Genomic DNA, 16424 nt, shown 5'->3' on the forward strand with positions numbered 1-16424 from the left:
GATGAGGAATAATGGAAGCGCAGATGCGCCACAGCATTTGTTCTACTTTTTAAGAGAATGACAAGTACTAGGCCTACTGAAGAGGGAGGCAGGTGACCTAATCATAGAAACTGGGGGGGGGAGAGGGAGGAGGGGCTAAGAACTTTGATTTTTTTTTTGGTTTGTTTTCCAATCTCTGCTGTGAAATTTCTGACTTTCAGTTGTGCGGAGGGCCGCTTAACCTCCCTGTACATCAGGTTTGTCACATGCAAAAGGCTGGTCTGCATTGCCTCTGGATGCAGAATGCAAAATCTAGACCCTGAGAGAGCCTAATCTAATAATCAAAAATGAATGGAAAATTCCTTTGTGATACTCTCTGAATAAACAGAAGTTACAAAGGTAACTTTTAACTTTAGGCATTGTAAAAATAACAAATAGTCACTGCTTGGAACAGGAAACTGAAGGCATCAAGTATATATCATAGTGAAGTTACAAGACAAGGAAAACAATTACTGAACAAGTGCCAATAAAGCTACATAAAGGATGTTAAAAGTGCAGATGGGGGAGTCATTTTAGTTTGACTTTTCGCATCTTGTTTTTTTGGGGTACAAAAATTTTAAAGGTAAGTACAGAACACTAGTGCACTAAAATCTGAGAGAAAGGGAAGATTTCTCTTGCTAGTTATCATGCCATCCAATTAAGATATGATACCTGTTAACCATTGGAGTAATGTTACCCATTACTTCCTAAAATGCTGAAAAGGCATGGACTGTATTAAATGACAGTAATTTTCTTTGTTTAAATAGCCCCTTGTGTGTGCTCACAGCCAGATAATTTTGCCTCAGTATTTTGTTTAGTCCCTCTACTTGCAATGGCTTGGAAGAGATTCTGCTTTTTGTTTCATTTGCTTCTGCTGAAACACACTGCTGTGCTTGCCTTCAGAATAGCTGTAGCCAGAAGTAAAATCATACAAAAAAAAAAAAAAAAAAGAAAGAAAAACACTACTGAAACTATACTGTGATAAAATTTAATTCATCCCCTCCACAAAAGCAGGGTCAACAGTACCTTAAATCATTCCTCGACAGAGGGGAATTCATCTTTCCAAGAGGTTCTTTCAACACCAAACAAAAAGATTCTGGGTTTGCCTACAGTAACACAGTATCCTTTTTGCTTTGCCAAGCCACATACCAGCTGGAGTTTGACTTTATCTTCCTTGAAAAATGGAGTTGTCAGCAGAGGTTGATTGTTTATGATGGGTTGTACAGGTAGTAACATCAGATAGCTTCCAGGCGAGCATACTGCTTGAACTATATGAACATCAATAAGACACAGCAAAAATGAAAAGTATGTCTGGAAGTTTCCTTTAAGTGCCAGCCATCCAGAGTGTTACAAAACCATTCCACAGTTGTGCCTCTTGTTACCAGGAAAGCGGATTGGTCCTTTCCATTGCAGACCGCCAAAAGCTGTTCTTGGGTTAACAAGTAAGATTTAAGACTTGTTCAGGTCTATCTTTAGTTTTAAAGAAAGTGGAATCCTATCCCTTCATGTAAGACTGATTCTCAGTTTGTGCTCTAAACTCAGTGATGGATGCCAGTACATGGATTTTATGTAGCCAGTGGGACTGCCATGTCAAAGCTGTCAAGTGCATACAAAGAGTAACTATACCTATGAGTATGATCTTGGAACAGGACAGATTTTTTTTTTTTCTTTTCTTTTTTTTTTTTACCCCTGGAGTATCTGAAGATCTCTAGGAAACACAGCATATATTTTTATATATAGTTGCACTACCACTTCATTGTTTACCTGTTATTTAAAGCTGCATTTACCTCAGCCCTTTCAAATTGTACAAAGCAGCCATGTGTACAACTAGATCTCTTTTAAAACCCAACTCAGATATTGCAAATTTTGGTTAGGTAGTACTTCTAGACACGTCTCTACTTTGATGCTCATGTAATTCTTTTATTTCATTTTTGGATTGAGTCCCTGCCAAGTGCTACAATTTCTGAACCAGAAGAAAAAATATCTTCAGGTTAAAATGTCACTGTGCCCATCAGTCACACTTCAATGCATAGCCATAGTTCACAAGTTATTCAGCAGTGCAATGAATAAATCCAGTCTAGAACTCTTCAAGTTCCTTGAGGTCTGAGACTAGAGTGACTGGGGATGTGAATTTCATCTCTTTTTAAAAAGACTTTATTTCACAAATATACAGGAATGAAATTCGGGAATACAAAGGATGGGCAATAAAGCAATCGATCTGGTGTCAGCGCCACAGCAAACATCAACTTGCATTTCTAACACTGCGAGCGTCTCATTGGCAGCTGCACATCCTTGTCCAGTGAGATACAGCTGCATATTTGGGCTGACAATGAAGTGTGAAGCATACAAAACTGGGGAGCACTTTTTAATAGCTGACAGTACCCACAGCTACCAAAACACAGGTTTCATATGTGCTTGGACAATTAACTCCTAAAGGATGGAAAGCTCTGGGTTCAATGAATAAAGAGTACACAGGTTATTGACAACAACAGTGCTCTGGTCTGTGACTCAAATGACGCTACAGCATTGTCTTCAGTACTGCCTTGAGCTCTGTCTTCAGAGAGACTACTTTTCTCTTTTATTATCCCAAACCTGAATGCATCCCCTTTCACTATTCTTTTCCTACGCTCTAAAACTACTATGATGCAAATCCGTTTTTTATAATTTAAAGAGTTACAGGATTTCAAAACTGTAATTTGGACATCTCATACAAATAATGTTGTTTTTAAGACTTTCAGAATAGACTTCTTACATCTCAAATTTTGATGTAGATGTTTGGATTAAACAGATGTTAAAAAAATGAAGAGGCAAAAGTGAAACCAGCATGAGTAAAATTTTTTTTTTTTTGTAGCTTATATAGAATATTTTCTTTTTATGGTTATGATGTTAATGCCTACCAGCTTTAACCACTAAACACAAAAATCCCAGAAGATTCATGTCTGCCTGTTTATACAGTAAGGCATAAGCACAATTTCCTTCCATATATATTGCTATTGTTTTAAAAGATTTTGCTGTTCACATTTCTTCTTTATATTCCTACCATTTTTAAGTCCATATTTAAGGTTAACATTTAGTCCTCTGAGAAAAAAAATATGCTTCATAAAAATGTTCATAACCCTCATTTACCCACATCAATCAAGTTTAATTGCTCAGTTAAATTGCCTAGTTACCTCAATTTAGAGACATTTAGATGTTTCTATCATTTCCCCTCACACCAATCCTCAACTTTAATAATAAAAGGCTGCTCCTTCATGCCTCTTGGCTAATTGTTCAGTTAAAAGAGTGTGAGCAGTTCTGGCATTTGAAAGATGTGTGAAAGGCCACTTGTCAATGGCTTAGGAACACAAAATCAATGACATTTATACATTATGTGTTGTTTCTATACTTTACAATAGAAAGTGTAACAAAGTACAAATAGGTGGAAGAACAACTTTTAAAAATAACATACATTTTTTAATCTTTCTGACTCCTGTTGAAACTGTCCTGGTTTTCTGGTCCAACTAGACCATTTTTAAACTGTCTCTCTGCAAACTTGTCCTGCAGGAATACTCACTTCCTCATGAGTCCCTCTGAAGTCAATAGCTTGTTCTCCAATTCTGCAGTAGAAAGAATGGGGGGCTGATGAGGTTTAATGTCAAAATTCACAGTGACAATGAGAGACTGTAGGATCACCTCAGGACCATACGTTTATCCTTGAACAAAAAAATCCGCATTATCCTGACTACCCTCAGCAGACTGTGAAACAGGAGAGTGTGTGGAGGACTGCTGACTTTCAATTTGTTGCCTTTTTTTTCATTCTTGACTCCATGTTTCATACCTGTTGTTTTTTACCCTTCACGGTCTCATTTTCTGTTTTTGTTTTTGCTCTATTTAAGTAAACTTTCTCCCAACTCTTATCCTCTACCCCTGTTTAATGTCATTTCCCAATCCTTTCCATCTTGATTCCTCTAAGTAAAGCTTCTGCTCCTTCCATCTCTGTCTTTCTAGTTATTTCCTCTTACTCTCTTTTGTTTTGGTATCTTTTCTTACCTCTTATCTTCCTTCTCTACTTTTCCTCTCTGAGGACTCTCTGCCTTTGGCCTTTTCCTGTAGATTGGGCTCAATGGTACCTTTCATGAATGCTGATTATCCTGGCTGGAGTTCTATGAGTATTACACCAGCTGAGTAGCTCTTCATTTGAATCATGCCTTGCAGCCATTTAGCAGGAAAGGAATGTTGCATCCAGCTTTGACTGACAGCTGACTGGCAGGCAAGAAAAGCAGCCACCATTTCTCATGGGAATGCTCAGAAGCTTGCAGAGGGAGATAAAATGTCAAACCACTGTGATCTGCAGCCTTTGCTAAGAGGCTTGAGAGATCAAACTAGATCAGATACAACCCCATTTTTGTTTGGAAAACCAAGCTGTATTGTTTCTGCTTTGAATGTCATCATCAGTACACAATTTCTGCATTCTGCAAGACGTATTCCTATAGACCGTAGCACCTTGGGCAATACAGGCTCTCTTTAGGCTCTTAACACAGGTGCATTAGCTCTACAGCTTACATAAAGTCTGTTACCTACAGGGGGCTCTGCTGCTCAGGGAGGTGGATGTTCTCAGCGTTAAGCTGTGACTTTTCATTTTACATTTCTTTTTTTACCCTTTCCCAACTGACATCATGCTCTGAGATTAGAAATTTTCAGCTGCCTGTTGCTTCTTAATGTATGTGCACAGTGTGCTTCAACCATGCTTTGTAGTAGCATTGCTGGTGGTGTGAAGGTCATGTCACTCAGTCCTCAGTGGCACCACAAAACCTCATCAGAAAATGGCTGTAGCATTGTTGTGTGCAGTGGGTAATAAAAAATGAAACAATTAACTTTTGCTGGGTAGAGAGAATACTCACCAAAAATGTAGGTACTGTGAATCCTAACTTAGATCTAAACCTCTCCTGGTTCATATAGTTTGACTTCAGCAAAATTAGTGAGCATGAGGGAAAACACATATTTCTGTTTAAAGCTAAAAATCTAGCCTATAATTAAGCTGCATTATTTCCAGACACAAAATAAAATGCAAAATCTTTAATAGAATTTCCAGTGATTTGCCATGGGACTTGCTGGTTAAATGAAGTCTTGTTTATTACATTCAGAAGCTGAAGTGCACTAACCTTTCCACTGAACGACTCCTCAGTAGAAGGTGGGCACACAGGAACACGAACTAAAAGTTGTAGCAGGCATTGTTCTTCCCTACTTGTTACTGCTGGCTTTCCAGTGCTTCTAAAATCAAACAAATCATGCATATGAAAGAAACTTACCTTGCCAACATATTGGTAGTCAGTTCCCGTGTATTCTTCCAATAAAAAGAACTGATTCCACATCCAGCTCCTTTTGGAACGATGAAGCTCTTGCCTGCTGTTTCCAGACAACACCAAAACCTTTTCCTTTTCTGGAAAGCCACTAGTCCTTTTGGATAACGGAGTTAAGAAACTTTGGTGGGGCTGACCAGCCCAAAACAGCAGCCAGAAGCAATGGTAAGTTCTCATCACGGCAACACAAGGAGGTCTAAATAATGATTTTTTTCTCTTGTCCTCAAATTAACCTACTTTACTGCACTAAATCCAATCTCATGCCGTCTTCCTTCTTTAAATAGTCTTTGCAGCCTCAAAGGATCTCTGAAAAGAAAAATAACAACTCTTTTAGCATTTCCAAAGGTACTTAACTGTCATCACTGCAGCAATAAGTCCACAAAGAGTAATAATGATTGTTGAAAATCTGGGCTGTTTCTGATTCAAAATGTTGCAAATGGTCCTACAAATGACCTGAATGGATCCAAATCGAGTATGGAGAAGGAGTCATGATGTTTGGATTCAGGGTGTGAGTTGGTCCCCTTTAACCCCATTTGCATCCCTTCATTGATAAAGGCAAGCCAGATACTTCTCTTTTTACTGCCTGAACTTTGGGATATAACTGATTACTTTCTGATTCGGGATTTTAATGAGGTTACCATACTACATTAAAGAAGTGCTAGCAAAACTGCACACTGTCTTCCCAGGAGACATTCTGTTGCTATAGTTATGCACTGAAAAGACTGGACTTAACTCCAGAATTTTTCCCTCACATCTAAGAAGTTTTGCCTTTGACTCCATTTAGAAAGGAGTCAACCCGGCTTAACAGGTTAGTGAAATAAATGTGTGTATTTATCAATATCTCACACATAATAGACCTGCTTGTTATTGCACAGGAAACGAAGTGGACACTTTGTTTTCTCATTATCTACTGCAAGAGTTTTGAATCTTTAAATACATAGTTAGGTATGTAAATGCTTTCACAAATAACTTCTAAAAATAGAAAACAAACCACAGCTAGTTCATTGCTACCTGTTGAGTTTTTACTAGCTATTGCTTCCTACTATTACAATACTAAATATCAGTGCACCTACAAAATAATTACAAAAATTATCTCTATCTCTGAATGCCGCATAATTTTCAACATGCAAAAAGCTAGATACTGTGAGTACCCAGAGTACTGTGGACAGCTCTTCAGTTTTTGAAAAAGCTGAAAGGTTCTATTCAAAAGGAAGAAAACATACTGTGTGTCTCAGGTAACCAGTCATAAAAAATGCCTAATGAACAGCTTTGGAACATTTTAGATTGTGTAGAAATCAGAATTAGTTGACGGAAACATTCCACAACATATACTTTTGTTGTAAACACTTCATTGAATTTTTAGTTCAAACAGATCTATAAACTCAGAGAAGGATAATTTGATTAATTTTAATTTTCTTTCTCACCGATGCTCTTTGAAAAAAAGTTAGGGTATTTTTTTCACCATTCTAATCAAAACCCAATAAATCATTCTGAACCAGCTCAAGATTCAGTACAGCATCTCTTAGTATTTGTAAATAAAGACTGTGGAATGACAATCTGACTATACTAAATGAAGAGAAAATTATCTGACTATACTAAATGAAGAGAAAATTTTTGTATGTTTCATTGTGCTTCACAAAACACTACTTGGATCATATTCTACATCAAAGATGAATTTTTCACCTATAGTATGTTTTTGTCTATTTAAAGGTGTACATTAGACAAAATTTAGCCTTTGAGCTATGCTGAAGGAGTTACAGCACCTGCCTCGGGTTAGCTACTCTTCTGGCTGTTGTTGTTCTTGGTAATAAACTGTATGAAATAACCTCAGGTCTCTTAGACTTCCTGTTAGTAAATCATTTTCTATAAAAAAATACCACTTAGCTTTTATATGAATAGTAGGTAATGGAACAGGACTGTTCAAACAATATAATTTTACTGTTTCAAAAGGTAAAATACTGTTAAGAGGTAACTTCTGTGTGAGAAGGACTAAGATTATTAATATTTATGAGGGAGAATGTAAATAATACAATTAATTCTGACATAGCGTAATTTCTTCTGGAGAAGAGGGAAGGGTTGTAGTTAGCTTTATTAATAGCCAGGGAAAGAAAACTCTGTCCTGCAGGTCATGGGAGCTGTGTCCACACACAGCTTTGAGAGTTTGTGAGAGAGACACAGACCCCTGGGTGTATTCACACATGCATGTAACCATAGACACAGAGAGAACAGCAAGACCAGAGCTGCATTCACAACACGACCTTCCCAGAGGAGGAACAGGGAAAGCTGGCATAACTAAGCTTTACAATGTGTTCAACAATTGCTTTCAGTGCAACTGATGGAGCAGTGGCAAACTAGAGTGCAGGTTGCTAGAGCAGGACAAAAGCAGCAGATTCCGCAGATTCAGACACCCAGGATAGGGAGAGCTGAGATGGCTTTAATCCTGTCCATGTCTATAGTCTCTTTTCTCCACCTTTTGTACCCTTCTGAGCCGTGTAAGGTCTTGTCCTCTATGGCTCTGCCAACATCGATTATTACTCTGGCTCCCATTGGACTTCAAGTGGACATCTTCCTTCATGTGGTATGAAGAGGAAATTGCGTCTCACACAACATTTTTGACTTCCATTTTCTTGCCAGGTTGCTCTGGGGGGATGTTGGGACCTGCCCAGGTGAGTTAAGTACTGCCCCAAGCAGGGGCAGACCTGGTGAGCTGCCATGTATCAGGACAGACATATCAGGGTGATCTGTGTTTGGAGGGCAGATGTGGAAAGATGTAGGGAGTACAGCACATGAGCAAACCTACTACTTTGCTATTGGGGAGGTCTGCATGGATTTTTGAGGCATAAGGAAGTGAAAATCATCACCTGACAGGCTCCTCTATGGCCAGATCCTGTAGTGGAGCTCTGTACCTCTGCTCCTGCACATAACATTTCCAGAGAAGTGCTGCCTGGACCAGCATTACCTAGATGGGATTTGTGCCAGCCTTTTAAAGGATCAGTCCTTCAAACACCAATTGCCAGGAAACAATTATTCCTGTGGGGGAATTTTCTGCACTTGAAGTCAGCTATATTTCACAGCTCTGATGTCATGGGAAAGGTTTTATAGCGGCTCATGCTGAATTATGGCTTACAAGAATGATATCATAGCTGTGAAATACAGCCCTTTACTCTTCCCTGCAGAGATGTGTCCAAAATGCTGAAAAAGGGCATGATCCTGTAATGTCCTTCTTGACTGCACAGGCTTCATGATGCAGCAGAGCAGCTAAGCCCCAGCAGCTTCCCCGTGAGTGGCAAGAGAGGAGACACACCTTTACAGACCCTGGCTTAAGTGTGCAACTGGGGTAAGTACCAACTGAATCCAGGCTGCCTCTGCCCTATGGGTGTTGATTACTCTTTTATGGGTCATAGTGATAAAATTTAGTAGAGTGAATAAAAAGGACAGAGCACTACACTCTGAGCTGAGCCTTTAGTAGAGTGAGCTCTTGTGGCTCTTAAACGCCATTTTTGTGCTCCAGTCCCAGTGTCTCATGCTCCAGAGAGGTCTCTGCAATGGAATAGTTTTTCTTGTGCAATCTCTCTTTATTTCGAAAACAAGGCATTCACCAGGGAGATTTTATTTTAAGCGTAGATGTGCAAATATAACTGATGGGACCCGGGGATGGGGGCTAGAATTTTTTTCTTCGCATTGCACAAAGTCAGGTAAAAAGAGGCACTTTAAACATGGCATTTCTCTCTACCATCAGCTGGTCAGGTGGCTGGGGAACTTGCTGTGTAATCAACCGTCAAGAGTGAAAAACAATTTTAGTGTACAACAGCCTCAGAAAACTGGCTTAGCTCTGCCAGCTCAAATGTATAGCAAATCTGGGCTTTTTTTACAAGAAAAGATGGAATGTGCACATCCAAGCTTAAAAAAAAAAATAAAATCCCAGTCTAACTTTAGCTATGGTCATAGTTAAGATAAAAGCAATGTCACTTGCAGCCACAGAACTTTCTTCAGTGTGACAAGTTGCAGATCTGAAGTTTATGTTCATGCCTCTTTGAAAGATTTAAACCTCAGACAATTGCTTAATCACTATAAGTATCAATTTCAAAATTATTTCCCCCAGGTGATAGTAGTCATAGTCAGCCTTTCTATTCACCCTCTTCAACACTTCATTAATGTAATGTCTTAATGGGAGAACTCAATGCAAATTTACATCCTTCCAGAGCAATATCCAAGTATTTCAACTATAAATCAAAAAGGAAATGCATCCATTGGAGTTACTCCTATGAATCAGGGAGCCCTGCCCTGGAGACGCCTTTCTGGCATAGTGACAGGCATCAGGTACAGATTCCTGACACGAGGAGCCCCAAAAGGGTTCCACTTCTGCTCCTGCTCAGCTCTGTGGGTTGTAATGGTCTTCCCAGCTGGTTGTTAAATAAACTAGACTAGCAAAGAGCCTTCCCATGAGAGGCATCAGCAAGGAGAGGGAAAACAGCTTTTTCTCATTCCTTTCTGTTCAACCCCATAGTAGTCACTCTATCAGCAGATTCTCAAAGGAATACTCTTTATAAAGTGTACCAGAGTCTGGACTTTAGGATAGTTTCTTTTCTGAACCCATGCATTCAATTATGCTCCTGTATGAATTTATACATCTGGATGTTATGGGCTGCTGATAATTACATTTTAAATAGCTTCTAAATAGGCTAGCAACTATTGTCATCGCTAAAGTTTTTGATACAACCTTTATTCAAACAGAAGTGGCAGTTTAATAGATCCTTTATTTCCTGGTCATCAAGGTAGAGTTTCATTGTTCGAGTGCTGCATACAAAGCTCTACAGGTTTGGATTAAGTACACTGGAATGAACATCAACTGTGTTTTGAAGAACTGATAATGTCCTGCTACTCTCTCACAGAAACTGAATGAGCCGGTGAAAGTTAATATTCACTTTGGCATCGCATACAGGAAACTGAGAATGTGAAATGTTTTAGGGCTTGAGGCATATTTTTTTGTTTGTTTGGGGTTTTTGTTGTTGTTTTGTTTTTGTTTTTGTTTTTGTGACATGACAAATTGCCTCTATCCTTATGGAGTTTGCTTAAGTTCTTACAAAAAGATGCATAAAGACAGAGAATAGACCCTAGTCTCTCAATCTAGCAGATTACACTATGAATGCATATGTATGTGTACCTTTACTGCCCCCAAATCCGGTCTAATTTAGAAGTGTTGCTAGAAAGATACAACTACTCCCTGTCTTCATCATCATATAAAATGTTTACCAGCAGTATCTTTGGAAGAAAAGAAGGGTTCTAGCCCGAAATCTCTAATTTATATTTAATTTTGTAGATGACGTGAGAACACATTAAAAATACTCTGACATCATTTTCTAGATGCTTACCCAATCAGCACCAATCAAGTCTGTCAGGCTAACTGAACCTGCTTAAATCCCAAACAATTCTACAGAGCCAAGGCAGTGACAGTACCTGGACTGCAGGCTCTGGATTCACAGCTTCCCTACGCGGAAGAATCACTTCCTAGTCCCCCAGCAAGACCCTGCAGTGAGAGGAACTCTCTGTACTCACGTAGTCTTGCTGGAAGGACTCTCCCCTGGCTCAAACACCACATGCAAGTGTTAAATCTGTCAGGTCTGTGACAGTGGAAGACATCAACAACTCATTGTCAAAGCCTGAGGAATCAAAGGTGAGGAAAGCATTAATGGGGGAGGAGAAAAATGGCTAAATAGTGACTTCTGCATTTACTGTGTCAGATGTGAGAATCTGGGGTATGGAATGAGGCATTCTAAGTAAGGATCTGGTGATCTGCTGCTTGGATTTTACCTTATTCAAAGCCAAAGGAGCAATGTCCAAGTCCCTAGGAGAATTTGAATTAGTCAGAGAAGCCAGGATGCTAGGGTGTCCTTGGGGCCATCCTACCTAATGTGAAGAATGTGATTCTGCTAGCCTGGAGGCAGATTGCAAGGAAATTATTAAGTCTCTAAGGAAAATCTGCAAAAAAAAAACTTTCTTATCATGGAGGGGGAAAGGTTAAAGTGACATTATTTGCTCAAAGAAAAAAAAGTATTCCAGCTAATTTAAAAAATAGAAGCTTCCAAATTTATCATATTCACTTCTTTTCAGAGTAATAGTCATATACTTTAATAAATCAGATTAATACATTTTCATACACAGCAAAAAAATTTATTGCTGGATATTTTCAGTAATAGCTAAGTTTCATGTGCTCAGAAGCTGTAACACTGCAGACTTGTCCATAATCGACTTGGACTTAAAACGCCGTTGTTGAATTTGAGCTTACTTTACAATTATGTCTCTCTTATGACCATTTAAATATGAAAGTCTTCATCTAATAATTTTCTCAAGTGTGAATAAGCTTTTACAGCACTGAAACTCAAATGTTTTTTTTTCTTTATTGTCCACAAGGCTTGCCTTTGTAAATATCAGTCATAAATAGAACAAAAATGCCACTTTTCCAGTGTAAAGATAGCTGATGAAATTTTAATCTTCTGATAACTTTTTTTTTATATCTTTGTTATATAAACCCATGTACTCTAGCGATCATTCCTGTAAATACACCACTGAAATAACAAAACAGAACAGAGCCAAGAGAGAATTCAAACTGAAAGATTTGTGGGTTTAAACTAGAGGTACTTTATGAAGACATCAAGTACACAATGTAATTGCAGCCAGCAGCCGTTGATTATAATGTCTTTCAAAGTCATTTTTTTTTATTCAGTTCTCTCAGCAGGAAAAAAGGTGCAGCACTGTAAAAATAACTAAATGCAGTAGAAATACTAAGATAACTACTACCTCCATCCTGCACTGGGAACTATTAACATGGTGGTTTTGTACAATACAACTGATTTAATCCTAGTGGACCTAGTGAGAGCACCAGGCCTCACAAAAGCACACACTGACAAAAGAGGGGAAGTGAGAAGTCTATTTCCTTCTTAAGTTCATGAATGGCCATGGCAAAAGATGACTGTATGAATTTATTCAATAGCCGTTTTGTGAACTGATGATGATATTTGTCTTTTCTCAGAGATTTTGATATTTTTTTCAGCTAGCATTTGGAAAGATCCTTAGTCTCATCTTGTTCCAGAGATGCCCACTCTCAGTCTCAGTAGTTAGCCACACTGGGAGTGTATCTTTTATCCACTGTGCAAAAACAGTCTCAACACATAAGACAGAAGAAAGGCACAGAAAAGGAAATCTTGTTTTCATTGAATGGCTGCACTAAGTGACATTCCTGTGGTCATTCAAGAATATCTGTGGAAGGGCTGGAACCTGGATGTAGATTCTTGAGGCTTACAGCAGTATTGTAATCACTAGGATATTCTTCCTTTCTGATGGAAATCTGAGTCATCGTACCTGTGCTTTAAGCAGCACGAGCAGCTTTGCACTTCTTGCACAATGCTGGACATTGGTGTAAGCTGGAGGGTTTATGGACACTGTAGCTGGAGCACCTGGAAAAGGATCTGGCATTCCCTGGGTGGGAAAGTAAGAGCAACAACCTTATAGAGGTATCACAGGCTGGTCATCTCTGTAAGAAGTGATATGGGAGAGGAAGGACAAACAGACAGACAGCCCTAGCTGATCTTGTCCTCTTTGTGAGCTACCTCTGGGTGGCATTAACACGGAGCAGGAGCTGGTCTTGCAAAAGGCCTCCAGCTTCTTCTGCCTTTGCAGGTGACATGGGGACAGGCCTCCACAGCATTTCAATGTCCCCCTGCAGCAGGAAGCACCCTGCTAATGCTGTGTTCTAATCTAAACCAGGGACAGGTATGTGACTAGCTGATAGTACAGACTAATACTGTAAATTACATTAAGTTGCTCCTTGATAGAAGACTAAAACAGCCAAGCAATCAACTACATTTAGTAGAAGAACAAATCAGTAGTGTTCCTACTGCTATGCATATTTGATACGCATATTTTTTATTCCTGATGAGTACCTTAGTGGCACAGAGTAGCAGATGTGCATGGAACTACAGCCAGAGTTTCCAGCAGTACTCAAAGTAACCCTGAAGCCATGAAAATGCTGTAGGAAAATCTTATTTCTTGTTGCAGTTCTTGATATAAATCTGCAGTACTGTCATCTCGTTGTGCAAGTTACTGTTTTTCTCAGACACGCAGTAAGCTACTATCAAATTATAAAGTTGTGGTTTTCCCTAACCCTTTTGTATTTTTTTATCTAGGTATGTTAGAACAGAGATCTAGCAGGCTCTTCAAAACAGGCATGTTGTCAAAAAGAAATTCAGTCTATATTATGCATCAAAATTTAATGTCTGAAAAGGAGCCTGGCCTTTCTATCCAGTTAATAGAAAGGCTCTTAATTGACCATCAAGTGCCTAATTTAAAGTTCTTTGTCTCCCACAGAAAAAGCTACATGGTCTAAATATCTGTTGTATTTCTGTTTAGACACTGGAACTGGGAAGTCTCCTAGACATGCTCTTAAAAGTGATCAGTGATATTTTAGGCTCTTCATTAAAAAAAAAAAAAAAAAAAAAAAAAAAAAAAAGCTCTATTTTACACAAGACTCCAGTTGAGAAAGGTATGGGATGCCACCACTTAAAAACATCTGGTAAGGACTTATTAAAAATCTTTGGACACATTAAAGAAAAAATGGTCAGCTTCTCCTTTAAAACTGTTTCTCTCACTCTCAGGGAGATACCCTGCTTTGCTTTATTCCACACACACTCAGCCTACCATTTATTAGGTATCTACCCTCATGCCATCTGAGGAAAATTATCCACAAATTCCCATAAATAAGACAGAACCACAGGAAACAGATCCTTTCTGTGCTGATCAGCAATTACTCAAAGCCAAAGTGTCAGCGATACTTTCCAAACACAGGAGAAAAATCTGGGCTTGCAGATGCTTTAGTGGCATTGCAGTTCTCCCTGAAGTATTGTAGTGTGATAATGAAGGCACAGGCTATACTGCCACATGCATAGCCAGGAATAAAAGAAAGGAGGAGGTAAGGCATCTTTTTCAATAGGCACAGACATAACTTCTCATCAAAGACTGACTATTTTTGACAGTAGCAATTAGGCAGTTCAATAACAGACACAAGTAAAAGAAAATTCTTTGACGGGTGTTTTGGGCAGAGTGCATATTTTTGTGAGATATGATATTAATTGCTCACATCCTGATTTATTCCTTTCAGAAGAAATGCAGATACTCTTAACAACACAACCATTTTAGCAAGTGAGGGCAAACAGGTAAGCAGAGCTCTGACAATTCTAATTTAGGCATTTTAGAATATATGCGCTTTTCCTATGTACAAAGGAGATTATTCTTTTATATTTTTAATTTACAACTGTCTGTAACTTCACATTTCTAGGATAGCCACAATGCCAAACAGGATGGCTGCTGTCTCTTTTATTTTTTTTCCTATTAGCGACCCTAATCTTTTCTGCCTACGTTTCACAGTTCCCTGCTACAGGGACTCTCCTCGCTACCCCTGCTCCCAGTGAGCCCCATTTCATCTGTGGCAGAGCAAAGCAGTTGTCTTTCTTAAGCAGTTTTCTATTCACCAGCTGCTGCTTGTATCTTCCTCTCTGCTAGAGGCTCAGTGCTCAGTTAATTTTTCCTGACTTCTTGACAGAAACATATGCTAATTTTCCACTCTGAAGTTAGGCGAAAACAAACGAGGTGGGACATAAGGTACTGGAACCTGGGCATGATAGAAATAGCTAAACTTTGACTTCGCATTTGATTGTCAGGAGCTTTGTTATCTCTCATAGACTCTCATGGCATTTACCAACGTGAAATGGGTGCAGAGTGCTACCAAATCAGAAATGCCTGCAATGCTCAGCCCATTGTGGGCAAGCAAACTCCATTTGTGCAAATATGCTCCAATGGGAGAAGTCAACTAGAAAATGCAGAGATGACCATTAAGACTGATTTCATTAAGAATGTGCTATTAAAAGAACTGTAGATTAGGAGGTCATGCCTCTTTTTTGATGAAAAGGTCTGTTATTTCTTTGATCATGATAGTAACTGGCTACACTAAAACACTACAGAATCTATAAAAGCTTTCTAATGTTGCCCTTATTAATTGCACAGCTTAAGAAGCTGTAGCAAAAGAGAGAAGAGCTAATGAAAATGTGCTGGTCTCCCTCCTTAGATCTTTTGATCCTACTTGTGATCTTGTTAAGGGTCTAGGTGATCTTCTCAAGCAGGGCTAGACTGGATGGCAGAGGGTGGAGACAGCCAGGACAGCCCAGGAAAGCTAGCATGAGGAAGCAGCTGCAGCAGTGAGAGGGACTGACCATTTCTGAGCGACTTCAGAGTTATTAGGACTGAAAAATGAGTATTAAAATAGGAAAAAGGCATGCTTGTGGTTCATTCGGGGTGAATAAATACCATGCTATGCTGGCAGGGATGTTCTAGCAATTTGACAAGCAGCACATTCTATTTCCAGAAGGCTGATATTTATTCATTGTTCAAGTGCATGGCAGAAGCAGCTACACTCAACCTGTGACTTCAGGTGAGGCAATAAACTTTACCACTTCAGTGTATAATTCCAGCCATGATGACTCATTATTTAACTGAGGTTTTGTGAACAGTGAGTGATGTTTCTGAAACTCTTGAAGTTTCTTGAATAGGAAACATGCATACTTGCTTTTCAAATCACTAATCTGAGAGGTGTATTTCTTCTTTGAGAAGGGCCTTTTAATATATTTTTGCTAGCAATTTTATGTTTCTCAGAATATGAAAATGTATAAAAGAATAATGTTACTTGTGACTGAATAGCTTCTGAAGTATTTAATAATGCCACTTACATCAATATTTCTTTGAAAAATCTTAATGAGTTGCTTAATTAGAAATACTGAAGAAATTTGAATGGCATAATTTAATTTTTTTTTCCTCTTGGTTCACCCAGCTCTATAGGCATACATTGTGAAAATCAAATACTGTACAGGTGGCTAACCTCTTTGCTTGTTTGGTTAAAGCATATTTCTCTCATGAGGAGCTTTCTCTGGGCATTGAAACCAATAAAATATATGTGATCAAATCCCTGTAAAAATGTTTTTTCTTAGGCATGGAAAAAAAAAAGAACATCAAGTCAGGAAA

The 16424-nt window shown here is 38.7% G+C and overlaps 1 protein-coding gene across 5 annotated transcripts in view; it reads right to left on the minus strand.

The window, feature by feature from the left end:
- CDH6 (cadherin 6) overlaps nt 1-16424 on the minus strand; it is a 103526-nt gene that overhangs the window by 46439 nt on the left and 40663 nt on the right. For 3 of the 5 annotated variants that reach the window (XM_038127390.1, XM_038127395.1, XM_038127394.1), the window contains one exon: nt 5307-5663. In XM_038127390.1, the coding sequence (XP_037983318.1) occupies nt 5307-5534 (228 nt within the window). In that variant the 5' untranslated portion in view covers nt 5535-5663. Of the gene's footprint in view, nt 1-5306; nt 5664-10913; nt 11018-12716; nt 12834-16424 lie in introns of all 5 variants that reach the window. The other 2 variants (XM_038127393.1, XM_038127392.1) reach the window with 2 other exon arrangements.

The sequence above is a fragment of the Motacilla alba genome, chromosome 2 (genome assembly GCF_015832195.1).
Source record: "Motacilla alba alba isolate MOTALB_02 chromosome 2, Motacilla_alba_V1.0_pri, whole genome shotgun sequence".
NCBI lineage: Eukaryota > Metazoa > Chordata > Aves > Passeriformes > Motacillidae > Motacilla > Motacilla alba.